Source organism: Stenella coeruleoalba (assembly GCF_951394435.1).
Source record: "Stenella coeruleoalba genome assembly, chromosome: 17".
NCBI lineage: Eukaryota > Metazoa > Chordata > Mammalia > Artiodactyla > Delphinidae > Stenella > Stenella coeruleoalba.
In genome coordinates this window covers 68,408,476-68,426,316 of record NC_137163.1, presented here as the reverse complement: position 1 = coordinate 68,426,316, position 17,841 = coordinate 68,408,476, and the positions used below count along the sequence as shown (strand labels likewise).

Sequence of the window (17,841 nt, the reverse complement as noted above, 5' to 3'; positions counted from 1 at the left end):
AGAACAAAAATACATAACTGTGTATTAATACTTCCTACAAAATACTGATGATGCTGCATATGAGTTAAATGCTCAAATATTTGTATTTAAGACTGGAATTGTACAATATAAATGGTAAAATTCGTGTCAATAATTTAAAATTTTAGTATTAGACTGACAGCTACTTCTATTACATTTTCTGGTAATAGCTTTATTGAAGTATAACTTGCACACCATAAAATTCACCCACCTAAAATGTACAGTTCAGTGGCTTTTTGAATATTCACAGAGTTGTACAACCATCACCACTATCTGTTATACTTTCAGAACATTTTCATTACCCCAAAGGAAACCCTGTACTCATTAGCAGTCACCCCCCATGCCCCCTCTCCCCAGAGTTCCCGGAAACCTAATCTGCTTTCTGTCTCTATGGATTTGCCTATTCTGGACATTTCATATAAATGGAATCATACAATTTGTGGTCTTTTATTACTGGCTTCTTTCACTTAGCATAATGTTTTTGAGGTTCATCCATGTTGTAGCATGTATCACTTCATTCCTTTTTAAAAAAATATTGATAAAATACACAATGTAAAATTGACCATTTTAACCATTTTCCAATGTACAGTTCAGTGGCATTAAGTACATTCACAATGTTACACAATCATCACCACTATCCATTTCTAGAACTTTTTCATAATCCCCAACAGAAAATCTGTACTCATTAAACAATAACTCTCTATTCCCCCCTATCTCTAGCCCCTGGAAACCTCTATTTGACTTTCTGTCTCTGTGAATTTGCCTCTTCACAGAATCTCATTCCTTTTTATGGCTGAATAATATTCCAATATATATAAGGGATTATATATATATATTTATATAATCACTTAAAAAATCATTCATCTGTTAATGGACCCTTGGGTTGTTTCTACCTTTTGGCTATTATAATGCTGCTATGAACATTGGTGTAAAAGTATCTGTTTAAGTGCCTGCTTTCAACTCTTTTGCATGTACACCTATAAGTGGAATTGCTGGATCATGTGGTAATTCTATGTTTAACTTTATGAGGATCCACCAAACTGCTTTCCACAGTGGCCACACCATTTTACATTCCCACCAGTAATGCACAAGGGTTCTGATCTCTCCACATCACCCCTATTACATTTTATAAGTAATAAAATATTCTTAAAAGAAAAAGCTTTATATAAAAAAAAGCATTTTCCCCTGCTTTTTGAATAAGAGGCCCATATTTTCATTTTACATTGGACCCTACAAATTATGTGGCTGGCCCTGGCTACTGGAATGACAAAAATTAAAAAGACCGACAACAACGGATGTTACCAAGGATGTAGAGAAGTTGGAAGTTCTCATATATTGTTGATGAGAGTATAGAATAGTACAACCATTTTGCAAACTGCTCTGGCAGTTTCTATATAGTTAAATATATATTTACCTTATGATCCAAAAGAAAAATAAACATGTATACAAAAAACTCTTATCGTGAACGGAGAGAAGACTAATTTTGAGAAATATTTGGGAGATAGCATCCTAGGAATAGAAATGAATCCATAGATTGAATGCTTATAAGGGATAAGGGGAGGATAGAAAGGAGAATGGGATGTTTCCACATTTTTTGTTTGGGTTTTAAGTGGATCAGTGGTGATTCTCCTAATTGTGAGTAATGCACAAGAGCCATTTGAGGAGGAGAAATGATGAATTTGGTTTCTCACATGTTGAATTTGAGATATATTTTCTCCTAGTCACTCCTACTTAGATGGCCCACTTTCTATTATTTGTTTTGGCACATAAAAGAACATTGTTGGGGACTTCCCTGGCAGTCCAGTAGTTAAGACTCCACGCTCCCAATGCAGGGGGCGTGGGTTCGATCCCTGGGCAGGGAACTAAGGTCCCACATGCCTCATGACACAGCCAAAAAAAACAAAACAAAACAAAACAAAAAAAAACCCAGAACATTGTTTAATTTCAGCCTCCCTTGTAAGCCTGCACTACCTGCACTATGTGACCATTCTCCTTACTCTCTGCCTATTCCTCCCAGTTCACGATTCTAGCTACATACTTTGGACTGATGATACTCATCGTCAGGGGACACATAAACATTCAAATGTTTTTCTTTCCTTCTTTTATATGGCAGATCCTCTAATTTAGCCATATCTTGCAAAACAATCAAATTTACTTGTGTTTTTACTATCCAAATTTAGACTGTAAAATTCTGTATAATAATATTTATTAATTTATAGACATATAGACCAAAGTGAACTTAAATAACAAATGGATAATGTCTTTTGACTTAGCTGTGGAAAGTAGAAGCATCACAGTATACATCTCGGGAAAGAAGTTTGGGGATGATATGGATCAGCAAATGACTTTTCCAGTTCAGTGCAGTTTTTGGTCTTTTGTTGATATGGATTCATCTTCAAGAAGAAATGTACAGAAAACCAATACTCTAATTGGTCAGATGGTAAAGTATATGTGTATCTTATTGTTAGAGTGTTGTTCAGGGAATTTAGTCACAGATTTTAATCTTAATGTTTTTATTGTTCTTAATGTTTTATTATTATTTCTGTGCTTAATTTCTATACTTAATTGGGTACTAGAACTAAATAATGACACAGTTGTTTGAAAATTTTCAGTTTTTAGTCATGCAAAGCAGGTGTCTGCTCACTAGAAATTATTATTTGAATAGGTAGTGGGAGAGGCTTTAATGAATAATGTGTAAGAAGATACTCAGTAAAAAGCATTTTAGAAAAATTTATTATCACTAAGTTCCCATGCTATTTGGGAATCACTTTAAATAATAATTAATAATAACAAATAATAAAATAATTATTACAATTATAGTTTCATAATTTAATATTATAATAATATAATTCTAATAATTTAAATAATAATTCTAAATAATAGTTAATTAGAAGTGTTTATAAAAATGCCAGTGTTTAATATTTGCCTTTTACATTTTTGTTTGATGTAGGATTGCAGTTTGATTCCAGCTAATCTCATAGAGGCATTTGGATTATTGATTAACTGCAATGAGTCATCTCCTTGCCACCCACTTCTTCCTACTGTGCAACATACTTTAAAGAAAGCCATTGATCCTGAAGGGCTGCTTTATGTAGCTTCTAAACAGTTCACAACTGAAGATTTTGAAAAGGTAAAAGTATGTGCTAATGTTTCTCAATGTAAATAAAACTCCCTTTGAACATTTAATTTTCCTTATTTAGAATTCTTTTATTCTAATTTGCTTCCAGCTTTTAAGCATTTTAAGGACATTGTATAGAAAAAATTTAGGTTTATAATTAAACTAGAAACTGTAAAGACATAGGGACTTCCCTGGCCGTCCAGTGGGTAAGACTCCATGCTCCCAGTGCAGGGGGCCCGGGTTCAACCCCTGGTCGGGGAATTAGATCCCACATGCATGCTGCAACTAAGACCCAGTGCAACCAAAATAATAAATAAATAAATATTTTTTAAAAACTATAAGGACATAGATATTAAAACATTGAGTTTATTCTTTGAACCACTGAGCAAATCACCTAGCTTAAAGCATTTCCATGGAAAGATTCAAAATAGAATATTTCTATAAAACATTATGTTGAGAGGCTTTATAAGTATACAGCTTTCTACATTTTACAGACTATTCAAAGGGAAACTTTATATGAATGCCTGCAGAGTTCTGACTATAGGGGATATCTCTCATGACTCACAAACCCATTTATTTTAATGTCCTGACCTGAAAACACGTGTGGTATGTTCAGAGAACCTGAGAGTAGATGATGCAAATTTAGTAATGCTTCTCATAGCTATTAAAGGTAGTCAGGTATTTACAAGTGAAGCCCTTTTATTATTAACTATTCAGAAATCTGTCCACAGTAGAGTTAAAGTATCTGTGTAGGATAGCTAAAAGGCATGGAATGTTGGGAAGTGGGAATCCATGGGTCATTAAATTTTTTGTTCATACCTGCCTTCCTTGTAGCCCAAATTGCATGGATAAAAGGTTGAAAGGTGGATTTAAAAATGAAATATAAGCATAATTTATTCACATAAATTAGAACAGAAAAAGAATAATATTTTTGATAAGGTCTTTTTGTTTGTTTTAGTATATAAAAAAAAGTAGTCTCTAGGAATTGGGATACTAAATAATATAGACACGCTAATGACCTGGAGAAATTTTTGCCCAGTTTTTCCCTGAAAGACAAACAAAAAAAATCTATGGATTTATTAGTCAAGCATTTACTGAATACTTTATATATTTGAGCCTCTTTCTGTTCTTTTATATTCTCTAAGAAATGTACATTTTTCTTCCTTAAATAGTTTATTATTTAATTGAGATATGAAACAATTAGGGACAACTTAAGTGCTAAGCTGGGTGGTGCTGACTATAAGTATTTCATGAATTCAGAAAGAAAGATATCAAGTAGAATGCAAGAGTTAGGAAGACTTCAGGAGGCGGTGAGATTTTAGTTGGGCCTTAAGAAAAGGTAAGATTTAGATGACAGGAAGGATAGGCATTCAAAAAATAAAAATAGGAGCAAAGACATAAAGTAGAGATGAGTATAAATGGAAAACTGTGAGAAAACCTGCCCGACTGGAGCAAAAATTGTATTATGAAGTCATCAAGGTAGGTAGTTCTTGCAGAAGTTGACAACTGGAGGCTAATGCTAACTCCCAGTGCTGCACTCTCAGTAGCAGGGACAACGGGTCCTTTACTGAAAGGGGATATAGATGGCATATCACTGTGCCCCCATAGCATAAAATCTAGAGAGAGCTACCAATGTTATTAATAGTTTTATTATTATCCAGTTCTGAAGGCCTGGAGGGAATTGTGGAGTATAAGGAGAATAAAGACAGGACATATCCAACCCAGGACATATCCAGATCTTTTTAAAAGGTTATATTTAAAATATAGATATTGGGACTTACCTGGTGGTGCAGTGGTTAAGAATCCGCCTGCCAATGCAGGGGACATGGGTTTGAGCCCTGGTCTGGGGAGATCCCACATGCCACGGAGCAACTAAGCCCGTGCACCACAACTACTGAGCCTGTGCTCTAGAGCCCATGAGCCACAACTACTGAGCCTGTGTACCACAGCTACTGAAGTCCACACGCCTAGAGCCAGTGCTCCGCAACAAGAGAAGCCACCGCCATGAGAAGCCCGCCCACCGCAACGAAGAGTAGCCCCTGCTCGCTGCAACTAGAGAAAGCCCGCGCACAGCAACGAAGACCCAACGCAGCCAAAGCTAAATAAAAATTTATAAAATATAGATATAATAGTTAATAGCAACATTTTATTATGGGTGATTTTTCCTTTTGGTTCTATGACTTGACAAACCAGAAAACAACACAGATGGTGAAAAGTCTGGAAATGATGTCATAGAATAAGGACTTAAGGAACTAGGAATCACTCAGAAAGAAAAAAGCACAAACCTCAGAGAAAACAGTGATAATCATTAAGTTGAAGACTTATTCTCTACCCAAAATCTTACTGAATCTCTAAGACCTACCTTCATAGTAGTTAACACAGTACATTTCTAGTGTTTGGTTGTGTTCTTTAAAAGGAAGGGAAGGAAGGAGGGCATGCAGCTCTAGGGCCAATGAGAGGTAGTCTGATGGAAGTAAACTGTCAGAGAATTAAGGCTATTCAAAGGGAAATGAGATTCTGAGGGAAGCTCTCTCCCACTAAAAGGCTGTAAGTGAGCCTTTGTTCCACTGGAAGCAAAGATCTGATCGTCATTCAAGTACATTGCACAGAATATTTCTGTACTAAAAGGGAGGAAGAGATTATTCTGGGTAAACTGTGATATTCTTTATAAGACTATGATTTAAAGTGCTCAGTGACTTTGGGATGGCCCCAGATATTTAATCAATTTTGTTGTAAACAAAATATGCAAACTTTAAAAAAAATGACAGTATACTTTGGATTTTTGTAATATAGGTTCTATAATAAAGTTTGAATCTCTTAAATTTTCACACTTTCAATTTAGCTGCTTGCTTTTGCAAAGAATTTGAATGTTGAATTCAGCTTGGAGGCAGAAAGAATGATTCATGGCTATTACCTAGCAAGTCGCAGAATCAGAACAGATTCTATATGTGGATCAAAGCTGTCAGCATCTGCATTAAAATATTTGTAGGTATTCAATTTTAAAACCATTATTGACCTTTAAATGATGTGTTTTATTAACTGTCTCACTTGTTTTTTTTGTTTGTTTGTTTGATTGCTGGTTGGTTGGTTTATAATATACCTTGTTCCAAAAGAATTTAAGGTGACAATAATTCCTTCTGTTGTAGTATTGCATCATTTGAACCTCCAGCAGTTTGTTTTCACTAAATTAATTTTTATTGGATACCCTGTATCAGATATGTCTGAGAAAAATGCACTGAATTCAAGTGAAAATGACTGTTTTTTAAAATGGGGCTGTTTACATTCTAGATATTTTGTAGTTGAACCTAGAAAAAAAGTTAAGTATATTGTTCCTTGTACTCTTATTATTTTTTAAGTGTTAACATCTGTAACACCTTTTTAAATTTTTAATTTATTTTAATTATTTATTTATTTGGTTGCACCAGGTTTTAGCTGTGGCAGGCGGGCTCCTTAGTTGAAGCTCATGGGCTCCTTAGTTGTGGCATGCATATGGGACCTAGTTCCCTCACCAGGGATCAAACCGGGGTCCCCTGCATAGAGAGCTCAGAGTCTTAACCACTTTGCCACCAGGGAAGTCCCCTGTTCCTTGTACTTTTAAATACTTTAGTACACTCATGTATTATTGTTCCTTGAAAGGTTTTTTTTAAACTAATTTTTATTGTAAAAGTAAAGTACAGACATACTGAAAGAAAAGTCTAAAATAATGAGTAAAGTGCCCTGCTAACCCTACCTATTACTATTCTACTCCCTAGAGATAATCACTGGCAAGAGTTTTTGTGTATCCTTCCAGATATTATTCATTCAAATACTAGCGTATACAAATATGTAATTTAAATATGTGATGTATATCAAATACATATTTTATTTGACTATGTTATATATTTTAGATGAATATGTTATTTAAATATATTATATAAAAATATTTTTATAATATATAAATCGGTATATACCTATATGGATAGATATTCTCTTTTTGCCCAAATGGAATCATGCAGGTATACATATCATGATGTCATACTATCAGCGCATAAAGAATTACCTCATACTGTTTTAATAGCTGCATTACAGTTTTACTATGTTGTCATATGGCTGTACCATAATTTAAACAGCCCCCTGTTGATAGACCATTACTTCATTTAATATAGATTAACGTATAATCTCAACCAAATTATGAAGTAGGACCAGGGGTAAAATAATCCATTAAATAAATAAATAAATACCTTTTTATGACTGCAATACAAAATAAGACAAGTGAAGGACTGATAGGATGTGACAAGTATAGGACTATAAGAGATAAATATGTTCAGTTAATTTCTCCAACTGTATATTTATCTTCATAGAGCTAAAAAATTGCTAAAGATAGGGCAAGGAAGAAATTAATTGTGACGTTTTAAAATGGTAAACAGAATTGCATAATGCTTTCCATTTTCTGAAGTAATATTTCAAATATTCAATACTCAAAGCTTAAAAGGTTTGAAAGTCCTATTTTCTCATAATGCTTTTTCTCTGTAGTAAAAAGATATTTTTTATTTAAACTCACATAGCCTCAGTTTACATTTGACTATACTGATCCAAGAATAAAGCAGAGTTAATTTTAATATGACAACTCTACTTTTTCCTATTTTAGAAATAAACATTAGAGATGCAGATGGGTTTTATGAAATAGCAAAGTAAATGAAGCACTACTCAGAAGAGTCATAAACCTTGACTTTTTCTCCTCCTTCTATAGACAGGTACCTAATAACACCAGCCTTGCTTTTCTAGAGAAGTGGAGCTGAACAATGCTCTTTTCTTTCCTTGAAAGGCTGTATTCATATTCTGTCCTGGTCAACAATTTTAGAAGAAGCTTGGGTGAGGACATCAGGAACATGATAATCAAATTTGTAAATAAACAACTCTGGAGAGATCTTCACAGGCTCAAATTATGATTTTAGTCTAGCAAGAAGAAAATTAATAGGACAAATGTAATGTCTTTTTTTTTTTTTTTTTTTTACTTTTGACCTTGCTGTGCGTTTGTTGCAGTGTGCGGGCTTCTCTAGTTGCAGCTCAAAGACTCTGGAGCATGCGGGCTCAGTAGTTGAGGCATGCAGGCTTAGTTGTGGTATGTGGGACCTTAGTTCCCCGACCAGGAATTGAACCCGGACCCCCTGCATTGGGAGTGTGGAGTCTTAACCACTGGACCACCAGGGAAGTCCCTGTAATGTCTTTAATTAGGTCCCAACCTCCCTGGTATAAGTGTGAATACATTGGAAAGGGGTGATCTGGCTTAATATGAAGAAGATTTGAGATTTCATTATTTTTACATATAATATGAGTAAGCAAGGTAATATGGCTGTAAATAATACTGTGATTTGGGGTTGTAGTAATAGAACATAGTATCAAGAGTGAGAAGATGCTAATTCTGCCCCACCTGTACCCTGCTGATCAAATCACACCTGTAGCACTGTACTGAAAAGGAATATTAACCAAATCTGGTCACAAGGAGAATAGCCAAGATGACAAGGGGCTTGAAAATTATGTCACATGACATATTAAAAGAACTAGGAGGAACTTTCTTGGCGGTCCAGTGGTTATGACTCCGCGCTTCCAAAGCAGGGGGCACGGGATCCATCCCTGGTTGGGGGAACAAAGATCATATGCTGTGTGGTGCAGCCCCCGCACCAAAAAAAAAAAAAAGAACTAGGAATATTTATTTTGGAGAAAATAAAGCATGGAGCAACTAGAAAAGCTGTCTTTGAATATTTGAAGAGCTGTCACATTTAAGAAGTATTAGACTTGTTTTGTAATCCCAGAAGACAAAACAGGGACCAGTTGGTATACATTGCAGTGAAACCAATTTCAGCTTACATTTATATAATCTTTGTGGGTGAATCCCAAAATTTTCAAATACCTTATTTGAAATCACAATAACCCTATTAATTATTATTATCCCCATTTTATAGCAGAGCTTCAAAAAATCTCAGAAGTTAAATGATTCATACAAACTCACACAGCTAGTAAATTCTAGAGACATAACCCAGGTTTTCTGATTCCCACATCCAGCAATCATTCAAGTACATTAAAGCTAGCTTAAAAATAAAAAATAAAGGAATGGATTGCCTCATGATTCCTAGTGAATCCTAGGTGAAGTTCAAAAGGGACCGAATAATAAGTAGCCTGGGATGTTGTAGAGAAAATTCAGTTACATGATGGGATTTGAAATTTGCTGTCTAAAATGTCTTCCAACACTGAAATTTCAAGATTCTATGAGGACTTCAAATGGATTAAGAACTAGGAGAAAATACGAAGGATGTGTCTGTAAGAGATATTTAGTTAGGTTAATTTTTCTAACTGTGTATTTAACTGAACAGAACTTGGGGAGCGCAGGGTGTAGAATAATAAAGAAAAGCCAGGATAGAAACCAATTCTTTGATAATAAGTCAGGATACTTCCTTGTTCTGCAACAGTCTATTCAACTTGGTAGGAAAAAATGCTTTGAAAAGAAAATAAAATTTTTTAAAAATAAGAATATGCTGATATTTAAGGTGTGGCTTCTGCTCACACATATCTTGGTTTGTTCCTGCCAAAATATATATTATCTTTATAATATCAACATATTTTGATTGGCATCAGTTTTCTTTTTTAGAGTTTCCCTATCTGAAGCCCATGCTCGACTGAACCTAAGGAATAAAGTGCTTAAAGAAGATGTACTTATTGCAGCCTTATTATTTGAAACATCTCTAACATTGAAATATGGTAATCTATTAAGTTATTAGTGATCACTACAAATAATTATATTTAAACTTGAATATTCTTAATCCGGTAAATTAAGATGTTACATATATTTTAAACAATATTTTAAAGAATAATAAATTTCTACCACGTAAGTCCTGTTTGAATTTAAACATTTAGTAATTATTTACAGGTAGTATCATTATCTGGTATCAAGTTCCTAATTGTGCATGATTGTTTCTATGCTTGAACTTTTGCATTGCTTAGAGAATTCTGAAAAAAAAGTATGACACATGAAATGATTTAAAATTTATCTTCCTTTTAAAATAGCATGCAACATTTAATTGTCAAGCAATCCCCCAGAGTGGAGTTAGACACATAGCCAAAGAAAATGTGATCATCTTGCATCACCACCTTCTCTCAGTTGCTAGTTATAATACTGTGACTATAGCATTTAATTATTTGAAATCAAAGGAGCTTATCATGGTTTTGCTAATAAAAACATAAAGGGGCTCTTAAAGGTAAGAGTAAAGAGAATTATCCTCACAAAGTTCTTTTTGAATTATATGAGACATTAATTTCGATGAGATTTACCATCCTTCAAACCAAACTTTGGTTCTGCTAACCTAAAACAATAAAACAGCCAGTTATTTTATCAGCAAAACAGTTTTATTCAGGAACAGGAAAGAATTGCAATTCAGGACATTGCAACTATGGTAAATCACATGCAAGTCTGGTAAAGCAAAGAAGAAACTCTTCTCTAGAGGAGAAGTGGAGTTGGGAGGGTTGTTCTAACAGAAAGTCCATTGGAGGAAACTGGGAGTTCCAAGTATAGTGGCTTTTCATTGGCTGTGTTGTGACAGTCTCTCTTTAGTGGCGCTATTGCCGGGCAAGGAGAAAATCTTTCTTCCTCCTGCTGGTGGTAGTAAAGTAGTGTGCAAAAACCAATAGTTACCTCCTGCTGGAGATGCAGGGTTTGTCTCTTCCTGTTGAGATCTGTATTGATGTTGAGAGGTACATGCATGAGAGCTCCCCCTTCTGGCCTCCCGACTCTATTTTAGTGAGATTTTTACTTTATTTCAGTTCCAACCCTGGGAAAGGATGTATTAACACTGACTTTCCTGTATGTATATGTTTAGTGTTTAAATTTGCTTCAAATTCAATTTATATTGTAATAACTTTTTACAGAGATCCATTAGAACATTAGAACTTTGTTCTATAATTATCTAAATCAAGAATTCTTAACCTAGGATCCATGGATACTGAGGGAGTCCTAGGGACTTGTGAATCCCTAAATTATATGTAAATTTGTATGTGCATGTGCTTTCTACCTTTTTGCTTAGGGAGAGGAATCATAAGTTTTTTTTAATTTAATTTTATTTTTTTATACAGCAGGTTCTTATTAGTTACCCATTTTATACATATTAGTGTGTACATGTCAATCCCAATCTCCCAGTTCATCCCACCACCACCACCCCTGCCGCTTTCCCCCAATCATAAGTTTTTTGAAGTATGTTTTAGAGTTTCATAACCCCCAGAAAAGGTTAATTATCATCCTGAATTAGTTTTACCTACCAAAAGAGAAAATCGCTTGTTCTCAACCAATATTAAATAAGAAGGATAGGTATTTTTGTTTTTAACTTGCTTTATCTTTATTTTCTTATTCTATATTTTAAAATATACTTGATAAAATCTAAGACATTATTTTACATACCATGAAGAAAAAAATGCTGCCAATTTTACTGTGACATGCTATCACCATCAAAATTGTTAAGATACAACTAGATTTCAGTAAGAAGACAAAAATGTGTGTCTTTGAACTTAGAAACTGTGGTATTATAATATTAAGGACTCCTGTGACTGAATATGGCTATTTTCACTTGATAACTATTTTGTCAGGACTTTCTTGAAGCATATAAGAAAGCTTTTGTTGAGAGAAATAAAACTATATGAAGTTTTTATTCCTTTAGTTACTTTTTGTTTTCATAATAAGTTGCAGTTAGGTATATTCTTTTTCAAGTCTTAGCAAAACAATGTTAAGAGCTCCTTAAATTTTACTTTAAACATAGCAAGAAAATAATCCCTACTCAGGGACATTTTTCTTGGATGCAAAAACCAATAGTTACATTTATGAACTAGATTTAGGAGTTGGGCGGTGGGGAGAGGGAAGAATTAAGGAAACTCTCAGGTTTCTGCCTTGAGCAACTGAGTGGATCATGGTGCCATTTACCAAGACTAGGAAGAAAGAGAAAAAGGTTTGGGCTGGGGCGGGGATCAAATTATAGATATAAGTTTGAGACATCCTACAGAGATATCAATAGACAGATATAATAATCTGGAGTTTAGAAGAGAGTTCTAACCTAGAAATACAATTTAGGGATCATCAGCACAGAGATGGTACTCAAAGCCATGGAATGGATGAAATCACAGAGAGAGAGACTATACGGAGAACCCCAGGACTGCCTTTGAAGAATTCCAATACTTAGAAATGGAGTTGAGGAGGAGGAACTAACAAATGAGACCGAGAAGCAGTTGTATTATAGAAGCCAAGAAAGAGAGTGTTTCAAGAAAGGAGTGTAGTGGTCAACTGTATCATGTGTTGCGAGTTTGAATAAGATTAGATTTGGCCATCTAGAGGTTGTAGGTGGTCATGATTAGAGCTATTTCAATGAAGTGGGGATTCAGGTGGGATAGGAAGTGAAGATATGGAGACAGCACATATAGACAACTTTGAGAAGTTTGACTATGAAGATGAGGAAAGAAATAGGGTATTAGCTGGAGAAGGATGTGTGTTCCAGGAAGGGATTTTTTTTTTTTAAGATAGAAGATAATAGCTCATATGATGTGCAGTAGAAAGTAAACTAATGAAACTATAGAAAGAGGGGAAGATCAAAGGTGTAAAGTCCTTAAAAAGGTGAGAGGGGATGGGATCCAGAGCACATGTGAAGGTAAAGGCCTCTTATAGAAGAGTCACTTCATTTTATAGGAGGGAAAACAATGGATACAGAATCAGGTAGGTCTGTAGATTTGGTCTTTTACTCTCCACAAGGTCAACAAGGTCATCAGCTAAAAATGAAAGGTTTGAGGAGAAAAGAATGGAATGTAATAGTCATTGGGGGGTGGGGTGCGGGGGGGGAGGGGGAAGAAGAGCAAATGTGTTAGAGAAACTCAACAGGGTTGTCAGGCAGTGCAACTGATCATCTCAGGTTTCTGTGATTCATTTAAAGTGAAACCAAGCAATGCCAATTGTGTGTTTTTCTGCCTAGCAGCCTGAATGCAGGCACAAGGTAAATGGTTGGGTTCATGCAGAGTTGAGGTTTTGATAGATGAGTGTGGCAGAGTGTTGCAGGGGGGGAAGGGAGTGTGGGGACTGGCAAGGGAGGGACTCAAATTGGCTAAAAGAGGGAAGTGAATTGAAGGAAGCAGATTGGCGGTCTCTGAGATAGAAGACCTGGAAGCATAGGAGGTAGTATAGAGAAGAGGGACATTTGAACTCATGGTTTTGAAGTAAGTTTCTGGAGATATTAGTTTCCTCTGATTCTGGGAATGTGTGGTGGAGGTAGAGGGAAAAGGTCAGGACACTTGGAGATTGGCAGTTAAATGGGTCATTCACATGGAAATCGCTGAATGGCAGGTATTAGGGAACAGAGGAAGATTGTGAGCCAAGTACTGAGAGCTGATTGTTGACTTCACTGTGGAAGGGGAAAGGATGATAAAGCCCAGGTGGCACTGGGCATCAAAGGAAGAAAGATTTTTAACAAGAGGAAAGAACGGTCTGGAAGCCGCAAAGGTGCAGCAATTTAGGCAGTGACTCTTTCTTGTGACACTAAGGTATGTGGGGTGTTTGAGAGCCACAAGGAAAGCAGTGTTCTCAAGGGACAGCAAGGTTTCAGGTAAGGTAAAGCAGTACAGGGAGCAGTCACAGAAGTCTGAGGCTACTTGTGTTTACTAATGACAGACAGCTCTAGGAAGGTAGGCACTGTCTGCTTGGCCAGCAGTTGTACTCCCAGCCAGTTACATTTAGATACTCATTTAGTGAATCAATGAAATAGAATTTAAGAGCTTAACTTCTGCAATATGAGTCAAAGGTTTTGTTTTGTTTTTTCAATTGTGGTAAAATATACATAAAATTTACCTTCTTAACCATTTTTAAGTATACAGTTTATTGGTGTAAGGGACATTCACACCAACTCCATAACCTTTTCATTTTCCCAAACTGAAACTCCATACCCATTAAACAATAACTCTCTATTCTCCCCTTCCCCCAGCTCCTGGCAAGCACTATTCTACTTTCTGTCTGGACTTGACTTCTCTAGGTACCTCATCTAAGTGGAATCATATGTTTGTCTGGCTAATTTCACATAGTATAATGTCCTTAAGGTTCATCCACGTTGTAGCATGCATTAGAATTTTGTTTCTAAGATTGAAGAATATTCCGTTGTCTCTCTCTATATATACCACATTTTGTTAATCTCTTCACCCATCAATGGACACTTAGGTTGCTTCTGCCTTTGGCTATTGTGAATAATGCTGCTAATGAACATGAGTGTGCAAATATCTCTTTGAGACCTTGCTTTCAATTCTTTTGGGTATATACCCAGAAGTCAAATTGCAGGATCTGTAATTCTGTTTAATTTTCTGATGAACTGTCATACTGTTTTCCTTAGGGGTTGCACCATTTTACATTTCCACTAACAGTGCACAAGGGTTCCAATTTCTCCACATCCTTGCCAAGACTTGTTACTTTCTTCTGTTTTATTTTGGTTTTGATAGTAGCCATTCTTACTGGTGTGAAGTGGTATCTCATTGTGGTTTTCATTTGCATTTTTCTAATGATTACTGATGTTGAGTATCTTTTCATGTACTTATTGGCCATTTGTATATCTTCTTTGGTGAAATGTCTATTCAAGTCTTTTGCCCATTTTTTAATCAGGCTGTTTTCTTGTTCAGTTGTAGACCCCCTATCTGATACATGGCTTGCAAATATTTTCTCCCATTCTGTGAGTTGCCTTTTTACTTTGTTGATTGTAACTTTTGATGCACAAAAGTTTTAAATTTTGATGTGGCCTATTTTATCTATTCTCTTTCATTGCCTATGCTTTTGGTGTTATATCATAGAAAACATTGCCAAATTCAATGTCATAAAGCATTTCCCCAGTGTGTTTTTCTAAGAGTTTTATAGTCTTAGTTCTTACATGTAGGTCTTTGATTCACTGAGCTAATTTTTATGATGTAAGGTAAGGAACCAACTTCATTCTTTTGCACATGGATATCACTTTCACAGCACCATTTGTTGGAAAGACCATCTTTTCCCCATTGAATGGTCTTGACACCCTTGTCAAAAATCATTTAAATATATATGCAAGGTTATTTCTCTTCTACTCCATAGATTTATCTTTTTATTGTTTCTCTACCTTCCAATACCTTCTCTCCTTACCTCTTCCACCTCCTCACATCACTATTCAGCTTCAGAACACTAATGGCTATTTCAATGGATGACAAATTTCTAGTTTCCAAACTTTAAAATTTAAATATCAATGTTTCCTCCATTGGCCCTGGTACCAGTTTGTGCATTTACTGAAACTGTTTCCTGGGTCTCAAAAAAATTTTTTTAAATAATAGCTATTGAAATACTCTATTAGATAGATCAGAACTAAATTGTAAAACTTTCACTATTTTGTTGAAAATATGATTTCATATTTAGCATTTTGTTTTTCTCATTTATACTGTTTCCTTCTTCACTTAGGGGCCGCTGTACTTTGTGTTGCTCCAAATGCAGTATTTCCATTTGAACTGTATAATGAAGAATATTTAGAGCAAAGGGATATCTATCTGACTGAGTGCCAACAACAGCTCCAACAGTTTATTGCCACATATGGACCTGGGACAGCTATCTTTGCTAGCGATGAATAGGTAATCTGAAGAAATTTTTCCTTCATTCCTTTTTAAGCAATGGAAAAAAGTGTGAGTGATTTTGAAGTAATGCTTCAGGTAATCTTGTGTGTAGGGGTACATTAGAATGCCACCTTAAAAAATATAAAATATGATTTCTTCAAATTAATTGCTAATGGAATAAACACTAATACAAATCTCAAAGCCAACAGCAGAAATTTATAATTTAGGATAATCTTATTAAAAAAACTTCTGGTTAGCCCAGTGTACCAGTGGTCCACAGATTAAAATATAAAGAATGTTGCAAACTAAGCAATGGAAAAAAAAAATAGTAACTTTTGTGTAGTTCCCTCTATTTGTCACAAGATGGCAATAACACTTTAAATATTTACTTACAAAGTAAAACCATTTTTTTCTTCATTTGTGAACCTGAAAAATTGATGAGTAAATAACAGCATTTATATAACCAGAAGCCTTCAATGTAAGGACTTTTCATGCTAGATACTGACATGTCTATTATGTTGTTTTAGAAGCCCTAATTATGGGATCAGGAAAAGCCCTGGAAATTTTCCATTTTTAAACCAGGTTAAATGAAAAGACTTTCCATTGAATCAAGGAGCAGTAATTGGCTCCTTAAACCTAACTAGTTACAAGAAAGGTACCAAAAGCCAAAGAAACCAATTTGCAAACCGTCTTCATTTTTGGAGGGAAGATATCTGCTCTGAAAAGGTAGGAACACCGTGCAAAAATATACTTATCTTGTAAAATCCCCAAATCCTTGTTTTTATTTTCCAAAGTTTTAATTAAAAAGACAGTTCTACTCACTAAAAGGAAAATGTCATCACAAAATTGCCACCTTATTAACCAAGACACTGTCATGCATCAATTCTTTAGAAATAGGTACTTCATGGAGTTTAACTGTGAAGGCAGACAGCTCTCTCACTCTCTAGAGGACTTTTTAACAAGTCACTTACTACTTTCTTTCCTTGCAGTTCATTCAACAGTATTTACTGAATATCCACTAGTGCCAGAGACTATACAATGTTGTTTTCAGAAGGCAAACCTAGTCTAAAAAAAAATCATATATTACAAATTAAAGACCTTATTTTGTGGCTTCTTATATACTATATTTCAGTTTTTTGTTCTCTATGGGGTGAAGTCAAAACATGTTTTATAAAACTAGGATCCATAAAATAGCCCCCATTTTACACTTAATTGTGCAGTGTTCAGATTCTGTTGATGAAATGAAAGGACTAGTGTCAAACACTGGGGAGGAAAATGGTTTTCAAATGTTAGGCAAACACTGTAAGCACCCAGGAGGCTGCAGTAATGCTGGTGGCATGCACCACCACAGGCACAATTTCGACAAATATCACCCAGGATACTTTGGGAAAGTTGGTATGAGGCATTACCACTTAAAGAGGAACCAGAGCTTCTGTCCAACTGTCAACCTTGATAAATTGTGGACCTTGGTCAGTGAGCAGACAGGGGTAAATGCTGCCAAGAACAAGATTGGAGCTGCTCCTATCATTGATGTGGTGCAATCAGTTACTACAAAGTTCTGGGGAAGGGAAAGCTCCCGAAGCAGCCTGTCATCCTGAAGGCCAAATTCTTCAGAAGAGCTGAGAAGATTAAGGGTGTTGGTGGGGCTTGTTTCCTGGTAGCTTGAAGCAACATGGTGGGAGATTCATTATATAAGTGCTTTTCAAAAAAAAATGTTGCCTTTGATGGGAAGTGATATTGCTGTACAATTTATACTGTTTGACTTACCATATTGAAATTATAACCTTGATAAAAGCAAGGAATTTATGTACTATGGGACTCAACAGGGGAAAAGCAAGATTTAGCTAAATTTAAATCTTCACCTGGGTAGGATTTCAGTTGTTTTTGAATTCTTGTAAATTTGCATGCCCTGGACAGATTGGACTGTCCAGTCATTATTTGCCTTAATCTAGATTATTACTAATACTAGGATTAGGACAAATCCTAATTTGTCCTAAATTAATTCCCAAATCCTTTTTTCTTCACAAATGTAAAAGCAAACAAAGAATAAAATTAAAATTAAAAAATCTGTAGGTCATAGGTGAAACCTTTACTTATAA

At 35.2% G+C, this 17,841-nt stretch overlaps 2 protein-coding genes across 2 annotated transcripts in view; both read left to right on the top strand.

The window, feature by feature from the left end:
- Positions 1–16,105, top strand: part of MCMDC2 (minichromosome maintenance domain containing 2) — a 39,438-nt gene extending 23,333 nt beyond the window's left edge. The window contains exons 11-15 of the mRNA XM_079902052.1: positions 2,292–2,458; positions 2,969–3,148; positions 5,979–6,121; positions 9,762–9,871; positions 15,594–16,105. Of these exons, the coding sequence (XP_079758178.1) occupies positions 2,292–2,458; positions 2,969–3,148; positions 5,979–6,121; positions 9,762–9,871; positions 15,594–15,760 (767 nt within the window). The 3' untranslated portion in view covers positions 15,761–16,105. The remainder of the gene's footprint in view (positions 1–2,291; positions 2,459–2,968; positions 3,149–5,978; positions 6,122–9,761; positions 9,872–15,593) is intronic.
- Positions 16,106–16,905: 800 nt separating this feature from the next.
- Positions 16,906–17,340, top strand: LOC307176390 (large ribosomal subunit protein uL15-like; the record flags this gene model as incomplete). The annotated part of the gene is made up of 1 exon (XM_079902419.1): positions 16,906–17,340. The coding sequence occupies one exon, from the start codon at positions 16,906–16,908 to the stop codon at positions 17,338–17,340; it is 435 nt and encodes a 144-aa protein (XP_079758545.1).
- Positions 17,341–17,841: the final 501 nt, after the last annotated feature.